This window comes from Puntigrus tetrazona, chromosome 7 (genome assembly GCF_018831695.1).
Source record: "Puntigrus tetrazona isolate hp1 chromosome 7, ASM1883169v1, whole genome shotgun sequence".
In the NCBI taxonomy this organism is placed as follows: domain Eukaryota; kingdom Metazoa; phylum Chordata; class Actinopteri; order Cypriniformes; family Cyprinidae; genus Puntigrus; species Puntigrus tetrazona.
In genome coordinates this window covers 1,872,693-1,891,183 of record NC_056705.1, presented here as the reverse complement: position 1 = coordinate 1,891,183, position 18,491 = coordinate 1,872,693, and the positions used below count along the sequence as shown (strand labels likewise).

Here is an 18,491-nt window from a genome sequence, read left to right as displayed (position 1 = left end):
TCAAAGTATTACATATCTTGTGCAAACTTCTAATTTCTGTCTTAACATTAATTACAATTACAATCGTAAAAGATAAGACAAATTATGTCATAACTACCTGCAGTAGTTGTGACAGGAGGCCACGCAGTAATGCGGTAACGAATGAGTGTGAGAGCAGTTCACGGATCGGCCTGACGGAGGTCTCGAGCGCTGCTGCCGGTAATTAGAAATCCTACTACGACCAAGGTGTGGCTTATGCATATTAATTAGGGTGCGGTGACGTCGAGGAGTGGCCTTCCAATGGCGAACGCTGTTGAGTAATATATGCTGACGTTGCTTGGTAACCTTCCAATGCTGACGGTTCATCTCATGAATATTAAGTACTAAGCCGTCAACATACTAGCGTTAGTAATTTCGCACCCGGCCCACCACACACGTATATATATACCGGGAAAACGAGATATTTTGACCTGTGAATGGACAGCGGAATACAGAGTTGTCATTAGAGAATCGAATTTGCTGGACCTAACGCGGAGGAATGATTTAAGTTACATTTTATACCAACGCAAACCCGAAGGCTCGGTCCAGCCCGGTACTGGTCCGCCTCTCGCCGTCGGTGGTGACTCACGGAGCTCGGGCCGTTGACGGAGCATTGCTGACCGGTCGGATAAATCTACGGAAGGACCGACAGGATTTCAGCATGAAGTTCAAACCGAATCAGACACGGACGTACGACCGGGAAGGATTCAAGCGGCGTGCGGCGTGTCTGTGCTTCAAGAACGAACGGGAGGATGAGGTACGGAGATATTAACGTCGTTATCTAAACCAGACATGATGCTCGCATGATGAATCAGTGTATCAGCACGCACTGACACTTTCACCTGTGGCCTAACCAGAATATATGTGAGCATACAGATATTTGCAGAGGAAATATGTCTATATTGCTTATATAAGAGCTATCAATCAGGTTCTAGTATGCTGTCATGCAATGTCATCTAGTACATCAGTGCTGTGTTTCATCAGGGATGAATACCTAGATGCTTGAATTGATTGTGTGACTTGGAACTATGCAGTGCATTAGCATACAATACTGTACATACACAAAACAATTTATAAGTTATACAGACACACCAGACATAGTAGTGTTTACATCTGGAGTGCTGAGAGAAGTGATCAGTTTGTTTTCGTTAAGTATTCTTAGAAAGTGAAGTTTTTGCAGCATGCACTGCTCATATCACTGCACAGTGTAATTTAGAGCACATCTGTTCGTTTAATTCTCATCCTGCACTGTAATCTCTGTCACACAACCCTGCGCTGGCCAAAGTCCCACTGATCCTCATTAGTCAAGTAAACCTGTTTCAGCTGCATAATAACTCATTAGAAAAGTGGATCAAACCTTTCGTTCACCATGTCTGTCTATCTGTCTTGTCATTGCACACATGTTCATCCCCTGACACTCTTGATGACTTGAAGGCACTTTAGACTATCGGTCACTGGGCCTCCGTAGTGCAGTTATGCAATAAAAGCACGTCAGACTGCAGCTCTCTGAAACTCCCTGTTTATGCATGTATACAGCTGCACCAGGTTCATTCACTTCTGACAAAGGACTGTCATGAAACGACATAAGATTGAACACCCAGTGACACCTTTTGGAATATTGCATTAAAAAACAGTTGCGATATTAACTCGTATTGTTTTTTTCTTGCTGTAAAGGTTTGTTGCTGAATGTCTTGTATCAGCCCCAAAGAGAGCTGCTTGTTATGAGTTGTTGTGTTTAATGTGTGATTTAATATGTATAGAGACAATAAAAGAGTGAATAAATAGAGTGCAGTCATCTTGTGGTAGACCAGTAAAGCCTTGAGTGTATCTTGTAAATAATTAATCACACCATAAACAACAGCGTTGATGCAAAAAAAGAATTTTTGTGTAAAAGGAATAATTCATGCTGGAATGAAAATCTGATACAGATGAGTTTGGAGAAATAGCATTTCATCACTTGCTCATCAGTGAATCCTCAGCAGCAATTAGGTGCCATCAAAATGTCCAAACAGCTGATTAGAAACATCACAATAATCCTAACATCTCCAGTCCATCAGTTAACAACATCTTGTGAAGGCAGAAACTGTGTGTTTATGAGTTTGCAAGTTCATAATGTTGCTTCCTCCAGCGACAAAGTCATCTGGTCTGAATCAGAAATATGCATCAAGCACTGTTTACAACCCAAAATAGTTCTGCACAAATATGTGGTTGGATTTTGAGGTGAGGACAACAGGAGATGGACTTTTTCTTTGAAGGAAGCATTGTTATAAATTATGGACCCATTTGTTTTGTGAACAGAAATGATGGTTCGAAGTTAAAAACGTCTTAATGACAGATTTGTGTTTTATTTACACGCCCATTTTGCTTTAGAAGACATTAATCGATAGACTGGAGTGGCATGGATTACCTGTGTATAATTGTGATGCTTTTATCAGCAGTTTGGACTGATGGCACCCATTCACTGCAGAGGATCCATTGATGAGCAAATGATGGAATGCTGATTTTCTAAATCTGATGAAGAAACAAGCTCAACTACATCTCGAATGGCCTGAAGGTGCCATTACAGCAAATGTTCATTTTTGGGTGAAAGTTGATTCCTTTAAGTGGCCGCTTTCAGAGGTTCCTGCTTTTCTATAATCCTTCCACTTCGCTGTATCCAAGTAACCAAGAGAAGAATCTGAGTTGTTTGAGCTGTGTTGTGGTATTGCTGGTGTAAATCTGGGGTTGCTTCATATCCACTCTGTAGTCTGCACTCATGTCTGCTGATCTCAGAGCAGCTCCATTAAATAGTCCTGGCACTACATGCCAACTAAAGACTGATCCACAGTCAGTGCATGTCTGTGTAAGTGAGGGGGAACTCATTTGAAATGGCTGCCTTGTGTCGGAGTGAAAGAGGGTGAGCAGGGGGCAGAGGATCAGCGATCGCATGAGTCAAAATCCCTCCCATTCAGCGCACTTCATAGTCTCTGTCTCTCACCACAGTGGCGATCAGCGATGGCGTAGACAGCGAGCGTGTTAGCAGAATTTAAACATCATCTTAGGATCTCATACAAAAGCTCGCAGTTGTTCAAAACACATGACTATAAAATGCTACAGGTGTCTAAAGCTGTCTAATGTTGCACAATAATGGTTAAATTAATAATCATGATTGTTTTCATTAGAGGAATTTATTTTTATGCTTCAAAAGAATTTTTATGTTCCATCTAAAGCATAAATTAAGAAAACATCAACACATGTGCAAGCTTATTTTTCTACATCATAGTTGATAGAGTAGATAGTTCACCCAAAAAAAGATTATTCGGTTTATTTACTCGCCTCAAATTTTTTCAAACCTGTATTAATTTCTTTCTTTTGTTAAACACAAATTAGATATTTTGAAGAATGTGTGTAACCAAACTGTTGGTAACTAAATATAGCCAATGACTTTCATAATATGGAAAAATACTGCGTAAGTAAATGCCCACAGAAGAACAGGTTTGAGAAAGTACATAATTATAATTTTCTTTTAATTATTTTTTGGGTAAATTATCAATTTAAGAGGCTTCCTAGAAATAATTACTAATATTAACTTCCTAAAATTCCTAATATTTATTTAAATAATTCCAAATGTTAATGTTTTCCCTATAATAAGCAAAAAAGCTAGCACAGAGCTAGTATATAACTGCATTTATTCTGCAACTATAATATAGCTGAGATTAATTTTTGGATATTGCATTTGATATAAGATACTGCATTTTTTTTAAACTTATAATATCAAGACAAGCAAATACATTGATCACTGTTAAAATACAGAACGATTCAAAACGGCTTCATGGTAATAACAAAAATCAATGATGCAGAGGACCAGTAAACATAAGACTAGTTCTAGGAAATCAGGACAAATGTCGGTGCCTTTTAGCATCATGTTTATTAATAAACACAGTTATGTTTTCCTAGAATCTGAGTTATTGTGAACATACAGCTGATTTAGAATAACTGACATGCCACTGCTAAAACAGTCACATGCATACACATTTAGGAAAAATTTCAGCCACACTTTTCACTGTAGTCACCTGACCTTTTATTAAGTGATGATTGATTTTTTTTTTTTTTCTTGTCTGGGTCTATTTGTGGTGTGGTGGTTAAGGCTGGTTAGTTCAACTGAAATGCATTGGTATGTCCTTAAAAAGGACGCTTAACCTCAGGGTTGCTCCAGGGGGTTTGTCCTTATAATAAGTTCATGGTGCTGTGCTGCGGTGACATTGGGTGAAAGTTACAGAAACCGGAAAACTCTGGTCTTGTTTTGACAAAATAAGATTTATAAATATTTTCTTCTTCATCCTGATAGGAAAGACCGTGGTGAGTTTACATGTAAAAAGAAATCATGTCAGATATGTTTGTGCATTTAAATCAGTGTGATACTTCCATGTCTTTGCTCTAGTGTTTAATCATTCTAGTTCTGACTGCTGGATTCTAGTGGCTGTGATTTCACATTATATTAATTAGGCAAGGCAAAGTTATTTATTTTATTTTATTTATTTGTTAAACACCTGATGATTCATGTTTTGCACCCATTTTGTTTTAATAAGAAAGCATCTGTCAACATGAAATAACATTCAACATTTTCCCATTTTATTACAGCAATAATAAGAATTTCTGAACCAAATAATTGAATTATGTCCATCACAAATGCTAAAAAATAGATTTAGATTTTAAGCTGCCATTTAAGACTATAGAGAAGTGAAAAACGTATTATATATTATTTATTGTTATTTATTATGTATGATTGATTTATTATAATGACGTATTAAAACAAATCAACTTTTGAATATATCATGCACTTACAACTTGTTGTGTGTGTGTGTGTGTGTGTGTGTGTAAATCTGTCCAGAATAACAGGTTTTTTTTTACTCTTTTTTTTTTTTTTACAGCCATGCAATAAGATACAAAACCCTCAATTTTGAGTCCTGAGTTTATTTTGCCATAATAATCGGCTGACTCTACATTATCCTTCTTTTATTCTTGTTGTTTTGGGTCAATTATGATATGTATATGTTTTCTGTGATATTTGACAGGGTGGAATTAGGGGACTGTAAATTACTGGTTGTGTTTGAGTGATTCTCAGACCTGTTTGTACAAGAGGTTTCATTGTCATGTACTTTTCTTCAACTGTATGGTGCAGTACTTCATCACACTGTGACAAGAACACAGTCTCATAGTTGTTTTGTAGACTGAGTGGTTGAAAATAAGCTCTATTGTATCTTAAGCTGATAGTCATGTGTGACCAGAACTGGACTAACGTGTTTCAAGACAGTTTTGGGTTAATTACATGTAAACTGAAGAGCTGAGTGTGAGTTTCAGCACACAACCATAAGACGCCACATACATATTCAAATCCTGGATTGAAAGCTTTCTTTTGTGGTTTCTGTAACACAGACTCAGGCAGGATCTCTTTTAAGCAGGTGACCCGTTCCTCGCGGTCAGCTATGCATGCTGCACATCTTAAAAATAACCTCAGTCTGGCCTAGAACAAGGCAGGTGACAGCAAGTGTCATGAACTTGACAGACTCACGTGATGTCACAGTGCCACCATCAATCCCACAATCCTCTTAGTTCAGAACACACCTGAGGGCCGATCGGCAGCTGGAGGATTAGCCAATCAGAGCGCAAGATCCGTCACAATTGCACTTCTGCTGTATCCATCTGTCAGAAGTCTCTTATACCAGGGTAGTTATTATTAGCTAAAACTATTAAACATGTTTAACTATTATCCGATTAAGCTCAAGAAAGCAATGCCAAAGTTGCTGTTTAATGTGTGCCACCTTTACTTGTAATTAATGCTTTATGACGTATACCCTTCTAATGCTCTGTAATATGATATTTTGTTTGCATTTTTTTCTGAAAAGGTTCTCAGACCAGGGATATTACTAACTAAAACTAAAACCATAAAAAAAGTTTAATTTAAATAAACTTAACTGAAATAAAAACAACCTTTAGGCTTGTGTTCAACCCTTTCAATCAAGTAATTTGTGTCAAAAATGACACGGTTTCTCCGTTTTTCTAATCCCAATAAATGATTGCAAAGTGTGTTTTGAAGTATCTGTGAAAAATCACCAATAAATCACAACAATCCTATGCTATACCCACTGCCATTCATAAAGCCTACGGTGAAAAGTTCATCTTTTTCGGTTGTGATAAAAGCCTATTGCATGACTATGGGGAAACATGTTTACAGTAAAGCACTTACAATGGAAACTTAGCAGACGAAGCTTTAAAAGCAGAAATTTTCTGAGACTCAATCAGTTCTGTGTTTATTCTGCAGGTGTTGTTGGTAAGCAGCAGTCGAAACCCTGATCAGTGGATTGTTCCTGGAGGAGGAATGGAGCCAGAGGAGGAGCCGTGTGGAGCTGCTGTACGGGAGGTCTTTGAGGAGGTGCCACATTGTCTCTTAACAGAATTTCTAGCAGTCAGGATTTTACCAGAGTAATTTACATGACTTTGGACTGTTGTGGAATTGATCTCTATCTCTCTCTCTTTTTCCCTCAGGCTGGAGTAAAGGGTAAATTAGGACGTTTGCTCGGCGTGTTTGAGGTAAGGCTCTTTTCCTGCTCCTGATTGGACGGTTGAGACTCCTGAATGGATGTTTCATGAGATGAGGCGATTACAGTCCCTCATACTGAAAATGTTTATTTTTCAACAACAGCAGAACCAGGACAGGAAACACCGGACGTATGTGTATGTGCTGACGGTCACAGAAACGCTGGATGCCTGGGAGGATTCTGTCAATATTGGTGAGTTTGTATTTGTGTACTGCTTTTTTTGTGATGGGTATCACAAAGGTATTTAGGTCTCAGGGGTCTCCTGATTGTTCGGCTGTTTCCTGGCCATGTATATTACACACACAGACTTGTTTCATGATGTTAAGTCTATATGTTTGGGGCCAGTGTTTTTAAAGTTTAAATGATTTTTACAATTTTAGTTAATTAATATATTTATTGGTAATAGAAATGAAAACAGGATGTCCAAAAGCACAATTCAGATAACATACAACTGCCTTCTTATCCTTTTTTTTTTTTTTTTTTTTAATAAAAAAATTCAGTTCAGTTCAATTTAATTTTATCTTTATAGCAAAACAAAAAAAAATACAAAAAAGACATTACATATTTATTGGCATTTTCATTCTTTCCTTGCTCCAATAATTAAAATTTCTATGCAATTTATTTCTATTTTATAATTAAATTTAAAACCTAGAAATATTGCAAAAAATGTGAATGATATGGACATTTAAATAAAAACAACTCTATACATATATTTGTATATAGAACTACCTTCCCACTCTCTCCTGCTCCCTAAAATTAAGCTTTAAATTGTAAATTTATTTTATTAGATTTAAAAAAAATTTATTGAATTCATCTCATCTTTATTGCAAAATATTAAAGATAATAAAATGTAATTTAATTTAACTGCACTCCCATCCTGCTACTTCAGTTCAGTTGAACCTTATCTTTATTGCAAAAATATGAAGGATAACAAAAAAATCTCTAAAAAGCTTATGTGCATTTATTTTAAAAGCCTTCCCATTCCACCCAAATTTAATTTTTCTTTTTTCTTTTCTTTTATTCAATTATGTTATGAAAATGAGAAAATCTCAAAAAAAATTATTACACATTATCTTTAAGTGCTGTCCTATCCTCCATTCAAAATGAAAATTGCAAAAACATGAAACATAACAAGAAAATGTATTTTACTTCAATTTTATTATCAATTTAATTTTTATTTTATTTAATTCCATGTTAAAAGGTAATAACAAAGCACTATTGTATGATAATGATCCATATTTTAAGAAAGTTGTAAGACCCCACAATATATTTATTCATAATATTCTAATATTTACAGTATTTGCAGTGTATTTTGCTCATACTGCAGTATTTTTCCCGTAGGCCGGAAGCGTGAGTGGTTTCCTGTTGACGAGGCCATTAAGGTCCTGCAAAGCCACAAACCTGTTCACGCCGAGTACCTGAGACGTCTGCGGATCAGTCGCCCATCTACCACCAACGGCAACCTGCTCCTGTCCCAGACATCACCCAGCACCCTAACACCACTCTTCAGCACTCCGGCATCAGCCACACGCAGATAGGACACACACACACACACACACACACACAGTACAACACAAATCAACACTCCTCTGTCTACATGAACCACCCACACACATCTCCAGGGCCTTTATGACCCTCACATCACCTCTTAGGCACCTTTGGGACGTTCTTTAGAGGGACAAACCAAAGTCGTGTGGGATTTCCGGTGAAGAATGCCTTAACCATTTATTTTTGAAGCCGGTTACTGTCGGCTGATCAGTTTTTGTTGTAATGGAATAATAATTATTGACCAGCTTTACAAACCTGTTACATGGAAGTGCACTTCCATTATTCCTCCATTGCACTCACCCACAGAGCTCGACATTCTGGGATTGTGATGTAGGGAATGTCAAATTCATTCCATGCGGCTTATTCAGCGTTTGACCGCTCTGAATTCAGTCCGTTAGCGCTTTTGTGAGCCCAGACTTCCCTTTAAGACTCAGACGAGCCCTTTAAAAGCCCCCTTCACTGCTGCTCCTGAACGGATAACTGGATTCCTGACAGCATCAGAGATTCCGGGCGATGAGATTTCTGGGAATTAGCTGGTGAGCAGGAGGGTCGTTAGCTCATTTTATGCTTTGATTAAAACACAAATGTTTGTAAATATACTAAAAGACTGAAGATGACAAATGATATATGATGGTTTTTAACTAAAATGCAAATGTATTAATCTTTTCTGTTCTTAACGGTTTCTTATGAGATCTTTCTTCTGGTGATTTTGAAAAGAACAGAACTGTGAATTTTGTGAGAGAAAAGAAAGATACTAACAGGTAAATCTCATGGAACTGGTCAAGAACATGCACAGGTCATATTTCAGTACAAAAAAAAAAATGTTATATATATAAATGAAAGATGAAGCAGCCTATTTATGACACATTTCATAATATTGTTATTACTATAGTGCACAGATAATTATGTATTATTTAAACTATGTTGTATTTATATATTGTGGTATTCGTTTTACTACCCTTAATTCATGCTTATTTAATCAATTAAAAAAATACTGTATTACAGTAATTTAAAATCTATTCAGTTTAACAACTAAAAATGGGAGCTAAGATCACAAAATTAAAAATTTGTTATAACTGAAATAGGCTGAAAATACAGACATTTTCCTTATTCAAAATATGTATGTGTGTGCATATATATACACATTTTAAGGAAAAAATCCATCTAAATGGTCATTGAAATAGGCTATATAAAAATATAATATTAAATTTCAAAGTATAATATGAAATATGAGCTGTAAATGTTTTGTGAGATTAAGTCAAATGAGTTTTTGGCACCAGCAAAGCCTTGAGTATCTGTCAGATGTGAGGATTGGGTGCCTTTTTCCTCTTTTAAAATGTTAACAACACATTGTACTGTCATTGTTTTTGTTTTGTTTTGTTTGAAACACTGATGAATATTTGTGGATGGATGCTGCTCTGAATGCATTTCTCCAGTGGCTGTGAGTGGCCTGATCTCAGATCTGCTGTAATCACATTGAACCCCGACACGTCACTCCAGCTCATGTTTAGGTTTGCGTGTGCTGCGTATGTGTTTTTATATGTGAAAACAAACAGGTCAGTGCCAGTCGTTCAACTGGATTGAGTGGATGTACAAATAACGCTTTCCTTTAGATCGCACAGAGATGTGAAGTGTCAACAGCAAAACGAACTAACCAAATGTACATTTCCTAAAACATTGGGACTATGTCCTTTAGTAAAACAACAGCAGTGTTATGGTGAAGTTATTCACCACACGAGGTGTACAGTCTAATATTTTGGGCTTTTACAATGAATTCTGATACTTTGTGAGGCATGAACCGTAAACTGCAATAGGCCTGAGGAGTGTTTTGGTAGGTTTGCCAGTCAGACTAACTGTCTCTTACCTGTTCTGAGATGCCAACGGGTCCACAGTTTCTGTATGTTTACTGTAATCTGTACAGATGTTCATAATGGATAATTTTTATTTGTCAATAAAGATTGTACCACAAGGAAAAAATGTGAATTGTGACATTTTCCAATGAAACATAAGACAAATAATGTCATCTTAAAACCTTACAGAGTATAATAATAATAATAATAATAATATTATATATATATATATATATATATATATATATATATATATATATATATATATATATATATATATGTATATATGTGTGTGTGTGTGTGTGTGTGTGCATGTGTGTACATATCCTTAATTCATGCAGTATTTTAAATAATTACTTATTTACGTTATATATAATATATATAATATATAATTGATAATTATATTATTTAGAAATGATCAGCTTGAACACAATACCAGTTGTGAGTCCAACTGATTTAACTTTCTTTTTTTTTACAGTAATGAATAACAATTGTAGAGAATGAATGCCTTATTCTCGTTTTTGATCCTATTTGCAACTTATGCAACAGTAATAAAACAATAAAATACATATAAAAATAAATGAGTTTGTCATCATTTCTAGAAAAAGATAAAACTAGTGCCATATTGTTGCTTTTTACAGTGATTTGCAAAAATAATGTATTAATGTATTATGGTTTTACTGTAGTAAAATTAAGTAGTATTTTGGCGGGAACTATTATTACCATGGGAAATTGGTGTAAGCTCTGTGGTAGCGGAACCAAATGTTATCGCGCTGTAGCTCACCGGAAGTCTGTGAGTGTAACACAAAGTTCCCCAGCAGACAGCTGTGCGGGGGCCCATGTGGATCTGGCAGACCGGAGCGAAACAGCGGCTTAAAAATCACCGAATCAAGCCGATCTTTCACGCTAATGCGAGCTCTTTAGGTCATCCGTGTCTGTGAACTAGTGAAGATGCTGAAGGAGGTTAGACGGGCAGCTTACAGTGCTTTATAATGCGGTCGCCGGTGAGTGTGACAGTAATGATGAGAGACACAGCAGATCTGCATCATACACTCATCTGGACAATGCACACAATTATGCATGAAAGATCTCTCTTAGTCACATGTTGGGATATGGTTGTATTGTCATGCTCTACCGCTGAGCGGAAATTATGAAGGCACGGGAACAAATGGCCACTCTTTCTTACACCAAACTTATTTACGTTTTGTTTTGGATTGATTTTAATTTATGTTTAGAGACGGTTTTTTCTATAACAGGCAAAATAAAGTGAAAACAAAGTGCAAAGTAATCTTCTGGTGAAAAACGGACATATGTCATTTAGAGTAAATGTATTTACTTGAATGGACTGTGTTTATACAATAATGGTGGTTGTGGAGGAAAAAAAAAATATTCCTTATTCCTCAAGTTACAAATAGCATGAGAGTGGTTTATCTTCAGCGGTACAGCTTACTAGCTTATTCTATCTATCTAGCTATATATATATATATATATATATATATATATATATATATATATATATATATATATATATATATATAAGTCAATATGTTTATATGTTGCATATATATAGTATATCCTGTAGTAGTTAACATTTGAAGTGAAGTGGATCAAAACCTTTCAACAAAGTTATCCTAAAAACAATATGCGTTCTAGTCTTAGGAAGACTTTGAGTAACTTTTTTGAGATATAAAAACGTGTGTTTCTGAAATGGATTTCTGCCTTGTGTCTTTGTCTTAGCCTCAGTGCAGGTTCAGGTTGAGCCTGTGGGTCGCTGGTTCGAGGCGTTTTTGAAGCGTAGGAGTAGAAATGTGTCGGCTTCATTTCAAGAGCTAGAGGAAGAGGAGGAGCTGTCTGAGGAAGAGGAGGATGAGGGGCTGCAGCTGGAGGAGTATCCCATGCTAAAGACACTGGACCCCAAAGACTGGAAGGTATGTGTAGAGACATGTCTCTGTGTCAGAGCCCTGTGAACGGAGTCTGTGAACTGAATGTATTGATATGTGTTTCTCTTGATGTTGCAGAACCAAGATCACTATGCTGTTTTAGGTCTCGCACACATCCGGTACAAAGCTACCCAGAAACAGATCAAAGCTGCTCGTAAGTTTGACTTTTAGTGATTTGCATGTTTTAAAATCTTTGTACAATACTAGTTTGAACTTCTTTCATAAACATTAAATTGTATCTCCACAGATAAAGCCATGGTCCTCAAACATCACCCAGACAAACGGAAAAGCAGCCGGAGAGCAGATTACGGGAGGGCGATAATGATTATTTCACTTGCATAACAAAAGGTTTGGAATTTATTGCTTTATTATAAGTGAAATAAAGCGCTTGCGCTTGAAGATCGGGTCTTTTACCTGCTCGCACGATGCAGCGATGGAGATCCTGTCAGATCCTGTGAAGCGAAGAGCGTTTGACAGCGTGGACCCCACTTTTTGACAACATGGTTCCTTCAAAGCAGAAGGCAAAGAAAACTTCTTTGCGGTGTTTGCGCCGGTGTTTGAGAGGAACAGCAGGTAAACGCCTCTCATGACTGATTCAGATGATTCTGGTTTGGTGCTGGATATCATGCCGCTGTACTTCTCTCAATCAGATGGTCTTCTAAAAAACACACCCCGAGTCTGGGAGCCGGGGACGCGTCTTTTGAAGAGGTGGATAATTTCTATTCCTTTTGGTGAGTAAAATAGCTCATTTAATTTATAACTAATGCTGGAAGAAAACACATTTACATGTCTGTTCCTTTTTGTTGTTCTGAAGGTACAACTTCGACTCGTGGAGAGAATTTTCATATTTAGATGAAGAGGAAAAGGAAAAAGCTGAATGGTGAGTAATACTTGGATATATATCAATACTATAGAGATATAGGATATATATATACTATACTATATATCATTGGTTTTGATTAAGTATTTTGTAAAATTGTAATTATTACTTCATGTAGATATTATTTTTAGCAAACTAAACCATACACATGTATGTGTATATCTGTGTGTATATGTATATGTGTGTGTATATACATGTATATGTGTGTGTGTATATATATTTATGTATGTTTTAGTTTGTTAACGGTAATAATTAGGTAATTATTAGTTATTAGGCTAGATGTCCTTGGCATCTAGCAACCTTTATCTAACCTTTATTTCATTTATATACTCACACACACACACACATTAAAGTGGTTTACTTTTTACCAACCCTACACCTAAACCTACCCCTTACAGGTAACTACTGCCATTTTTAGATATTCAAAAAATGTAATGCTGTATGTTTTATAAGCTTGCTTCCTCATGGGGACCTAAAAAATGTCACATGGTCAAAATTTACTGGTATTCCTATCCTTGTGGGGACATTTGGTCCCATAACGTGATAAATCGTTATATATATATATTCATTTTATATAAAATATAAAAAAATGTATTTGATTTTGTTGTGTGTTTCTCTCAGTCGAGAGATGAGAGGAGGTGGATTGAGAAACAGAACCGAGCCTCTCGAGCTCAGAGAAAGAAGGAAGAGATGAATAGGATACGGACGCTTGTTGGTAAGTTTGAGGTCAGACACAGAGATCAGTGATCTTCCTGTGGAGCGCTCTGTGTGAATGTGTGTGACGTGATGTGATGCAGACACGGCCTACAACTGTGACCCGCATGAATAAAGAAATTCAAAGAGGAGGAGAAAGCCAGGAAAGAGTCGGAGAAGAAGGCTAAAGTAGAGGCGAAGAAACGAGAGCAGGAGGAGAAAGAGCGGGTCAGTGCCACTGAACACTCACTGAACATAAAACATAAATATTTTCAGTTTTTAATATATTTGATTAAGCTGTAAATGACCAAATATCAAGAGATTACATCTGTGTGTAATATTTTATGTGTATGTATAAATGCAAAACATACAATTAAAGCAGAAAAATAACATTTATACATTAATAATCATAATACGTTAAAAATGTGTTATATAAATAAGTACAATAAATAATTATTTGTTTTTATTATTGCAAATGTTATGTAATATTTGTGTTCTATAGTTTTATTTTCTTATTGTAACTAATATTTTTAATATATATATATATATATAAAGCTTAACTGAAATAAACAGATATTAAACTTGCTAGATGCCAAGGCAATATTTGTCATTTTAATTAAGTTTCTTGATGTACAAAAAAGTAAAAAAACAAACAACCTACAGTCAAAACGTGCTGTACAGGATATTTAAGTAAATTAGTCACTTTAATCTGTTGTGTAATGTCTGTGTGGTACTCTGAGTTCTCTCTCACAGTTTTATGTGTGCAGGCACGTCAGGCGGAAGAGGAGGCAGTGCGGGTTCAGAGGGAGAAGGAGGAGGAGGCGGCCCGACAGGCAGCACAGCAGGCCAAGAAGGAGAAAGAAGCCCAGAAGAAGGCCATCAAGAAAGAGCGGCAGAAGCTCAGGACCACTTGCAAGGTGGGAAACCCTCCGTGACGATATCATACATTCAGCTCTCTGAAAGCTTCCGGCGCCATCTCTGTCTCCCTGCTTCTCTCAGACTCACAACTACTTCACAGAGAGTGAAGCCGACAGCGTCAGGATGATGGAGGAGGTGGAGAAACTCTGTGACCGCTTAGAGCTGACCAGGTACAGCTTGGAAATACAGTGTGTGACACTGGAGCCAAACCAGTCATATCGTGTGGCACGGTTTTAGCCAACAATGCACTCATTACAACTTAGGGCGATATTTTGAAGTTCTTGCACTTGTGTCTTATGACTGGCTTTGTGGTCCAGGGTCATATGTTGGTGTTTTACTGAGTTGATTTTCTGAAACACAGCTGCATGAGGGAAAACATTTTTGGTTTGATTTGTAGTTTGCAGACGCTGAATGAAGCTTTGGCCTCTGGAATAAAGAGCAGAGTAAAGCGCTCTGGAGAAACGGGTTAGAAGCACAAACCACTCAAAACCACACTATTAACCCTGTTTGCATTAAGTTATTAATCTGTGTATGTGCACATACTGTTGTTCTGTATGATTTTTAAATGTTTTAACAAGGCTGTGTTTATTTGATATATTAATATACAGTAAAAACAATTTAAATATTATTACAATTTCAAATAACTGTTTTTCTGTGAGTATGAAGTAAAATGTAATTTATTTCTGTGAAGTGCAGCTGAATTGTCAGCATCATTACTCCAGTCTTCAGTGTCACATGAACCTTCAGAAATATACTGATTCTAATATACTGATTTGCTGCTTGAGACATTTGTTTATCAATATTGAAAACTACAGTTGTGCTGCCTAATATTATTATTATTATTTTGGATGAATAGAAACTTTCAAATAACAGCATTTATTAGAAACCTAAACAATAATTTTAATTTTATAATTTTTTAAATATTAATAATAATACAATAGACAGACCTTAATATTTAATTAATATTATAATATTTGTAAAAAGCTGAATACCAAAGCTATGTTATATTATGTTATGTTATATTATATTATATGAAACTGACAAAAAAAGGAATAATAAAAGTAAGGTACATTTTAAAAAAAAGGTGCCAAGTAATATTACTAAAAAGTATTTGAATTAAATTATATATATATTTTTTAAATAAGTATTATGAATAGTTACAAATTCGAAAATATATTATATCATATGTAAAACATATACATCCTAATGTTTTTTTTCTTATGTATTATTTTTTAAATATTAATTATTTAAAAATATATTATTATTAATGTTTTTAGTTTTTTTTTTTTTTTTTTAAGCAACATTATAAATTACTGCTATTTTTGTAAATGCTGATTGGTCCTGTAGGTTGCTCTCGAGGTGTTTCTGTGGTTGAAGCTCTCGTCTGTGTGTTTCAGGTGCAGGAGGTGAACGTCCAGATGCAGAAGGAGAAGGAGGTGGAGATGCAGGGGCGCAGCAGGCGGCCTGCGGGGCTGAGCACACCAGCTCAGGAGGAGGAGGGCCCAACAACAGAGGCTGGAACGAGGAAGATCTGCAGCTGCTCATCAAAGCAGTCAACCTGTTTCCCGCCGGAACCAACGCCAGGTGAGTCTTCATGTAAACCACCTGCCAGATCTCAGACCGTACAGGTGATCCGGCTGTTTCTGACGGAGGTGTGCTGTGATTGGACGAGGTGGGAGGTGATCGCCAACTACATGAACCAGCACTCCAGCAGCGGCATAAGGAGAACCGCCAAAGACGCCATCAACAATAAAGCAAAGACACTGCAGAAGCTGGGTGGTCCACGGCGCTTCTGGGTTCATGCTGTATGCCAGATTGAAGTGTTATGGCTAATTAGCTTGCTTTCTTGATGGCAGATCCTCACCAGAAAGACGAGATTAACCGAAAGGCCTTTGAGAAGTTCAAGAAGGAGCATTCGGCTGTTCCTCCGACTGTAGACAACGCAATGCCATCAGAGAGATTTGATGGTAGGTCACATGATGATTGCCAGTTCGTTGAGTCTTGATAGGGTTGAATTAGAATCGGGTTTACAAGTAAATAATAATAAATTAAAATAATACATGTAAAATAAGAAAGATATTTTCTATTAAATTAATAAATAATATTAATATTAATTAATGTTTATATTAGTACAATTCTCATATCTTAATATTACTTAATAGTATTATTATTATTATTATTAGCATATTCTTCTTCTTCTTATTATAACAATAACACACACTTTTATTATAGTGGAAGATAGTATAATAAGCATTTTATTACTAATAAAATGTAAAATGGTAATCATAATATTAATAATAATCATAATATAGTTATTTTTAGAACACACTTTTATAATGGAAGTAATTTAATAATACAATTTTTGTATTTTTATAAATAATACTAAATAAAAAAAATACTTGTAATAATAGTATTTCTCTGACACTTTTATTATAATGCAAACTAATAAATCATAATTTATGATTTCGCTAGTTATTGAAATTTTTACACAAGCTCAAGCCAAGAGAATGTCTAATAGGACAGTATTTTCCATTTTGGGGTGGAGTATCCTCATGAGTACTTTCATCTGGTAACCAAACACCATGTAAGATACCATTAAATAAATTAAAAATGTTTTCAGAATAAATGACCAATAGGCAATATATTGAGAGAGAAGCATATATTGTGATCAGTGATTAAAATACGACTTGGTCGTCATCACAAACAGCCCCATTATGAACACTCATCCAAATGTTTCTCCTCCAGCTGTTAGTGAGTCCAACCCTCACCCTGGACTACAGAGGAGCAGAAGCTGCTGGAGCAGGCGCTGAAGACGTACTCAGTGAACACACCCCGGGCGCTGGAAGATCTCCTGACACCGTGCCTGGACGCTTCCAAGAAAGACTGCATGAAGAGATACAAGGTTTGATCTTTCTGCATCGTTAGTCATCACAAACTGACAGACTTGTGCCACACGCACAAAAAGAAAACTTTTTTTTTTTTTTTTTTTTTTTCCCCTAATTAAACATGGTATAATTGTTTACATATAGCGTTGCCCAAAAATTAATATACAGAAGAAAGACCGAGCAACAACATTGAGGTACAATTAGAAGGTGCTATGTATAATAAAATAAGATCTCTTTCAAAATTAAAGTATTAAATTTCATAATAATGATACTGAAAACATTAATGAATGAATGACATTTAAAAAACGTGAAATATAGAAATGTATTAGAAATATATTTAAGCAAAATTGAAACTTTATTATATATTATACAGAACAACAAATGACATTGAATAAAATAAAATTCATTAAGGTAGAATTAGAAATATGCTAATTAAAATGTTCTAAATCATAATACAAATAATAATTATTATACAAGTATATTATAAAAACAAGAATAGATCTGTAAAATAATTACATCTATATATTTTTTCTTCTGTAAATAAAAACTATTTTTTTTTAAACAAAAACTTTACTAAACATGTAAGAACTTTATTAGTTAATAAGAGAATATTCGACTCTTGGTTGTTAGATTATTAGAAAAAATACCGTACACCTGAGGTGGTGGGTTTGCATTATTTTTCTAATTCTAACAGCCCAGAGTCACTCATTCCTCATTTGTATTATAAATGTCTGTAATTCTTAATTTGTTAATCTTAGAATGAGGTGTGATTACATTTTCTTTAATATTTAAAAATACCTGAACTATACCAATAAAATGTGTGTGTAAATATACTTTTAATGCTGATTCGACTGTTTTTCTAGAATTAGAACAGGGTCATTAAAAATATATTTTGTACAAATTATTTAAAATCATAATTATAATAAATGTTAATGTTATTCCGTAACACAAACACATTCTTATTGTAATGCTCACTGATTAATAATATAGATTTGTATTAAAAGCTATGCAATTGGGTGTAAATGTTTTTACTCTTTGCCTGTAATATTTTAACATTTATCAGTATTAATGTTTAGCGTTATTTATAACACATAAATTGGTGTCTTCATATTAAAATAATGCCTAAATACACTTTTTTTAATAATAATGTAAACTCTGATCTTCACGCCCGTGTTGATGTG

General features: G+C 35.4%; 1 protein-coding gene and 1 pseudogene across 2 annotated transcripts; both read left to right on the top strand.

Moving 5' to 3' along the window:
• The first annotated feature begins 412 nt into the window (after positions 1–412).
• On the top strand, positions 413–8,154 carry LOC122349772 (diphosphoinositol polyphosphate phosphohydrolase 3-beta-like). 2 transcript variants are annotated; one of them, XM_043245925.1, is made up of 5 exons: positions 413–775; positions 6,320–6,430; positions 6,544–6,588; positions 6,704–6,788; positions 7,938–8,154. In XM_043245925.1, the coding sequence occupies exons 1-5, from the start codon at positions 680–682 to the stop codon at positions 8,132–8,134; spliced, it is 534 nt and encodes a 177-aa protein (XP_043101860.1). In that variant the 5' UTR covers positions 413–679; the 3' UTR covers positions 8,135–8,154. The 2 variants fall into 2 exon arrangements, with proteins under 2 accessions (XP_043101860.1, XP_043101859.1); XM_043245924.1 differs by having other exon boundaries at positions 414–775; positions 6,701–6,788.
• A 503-nt stretch (positions 8,155–8,657) lies between these two features.
• Positions 8,658–17,235, top strand: LOC122348853 (annotated as a pseudogene).
• Positions 17,236–18,491: the final 1,256 nt, after the last annotated feature.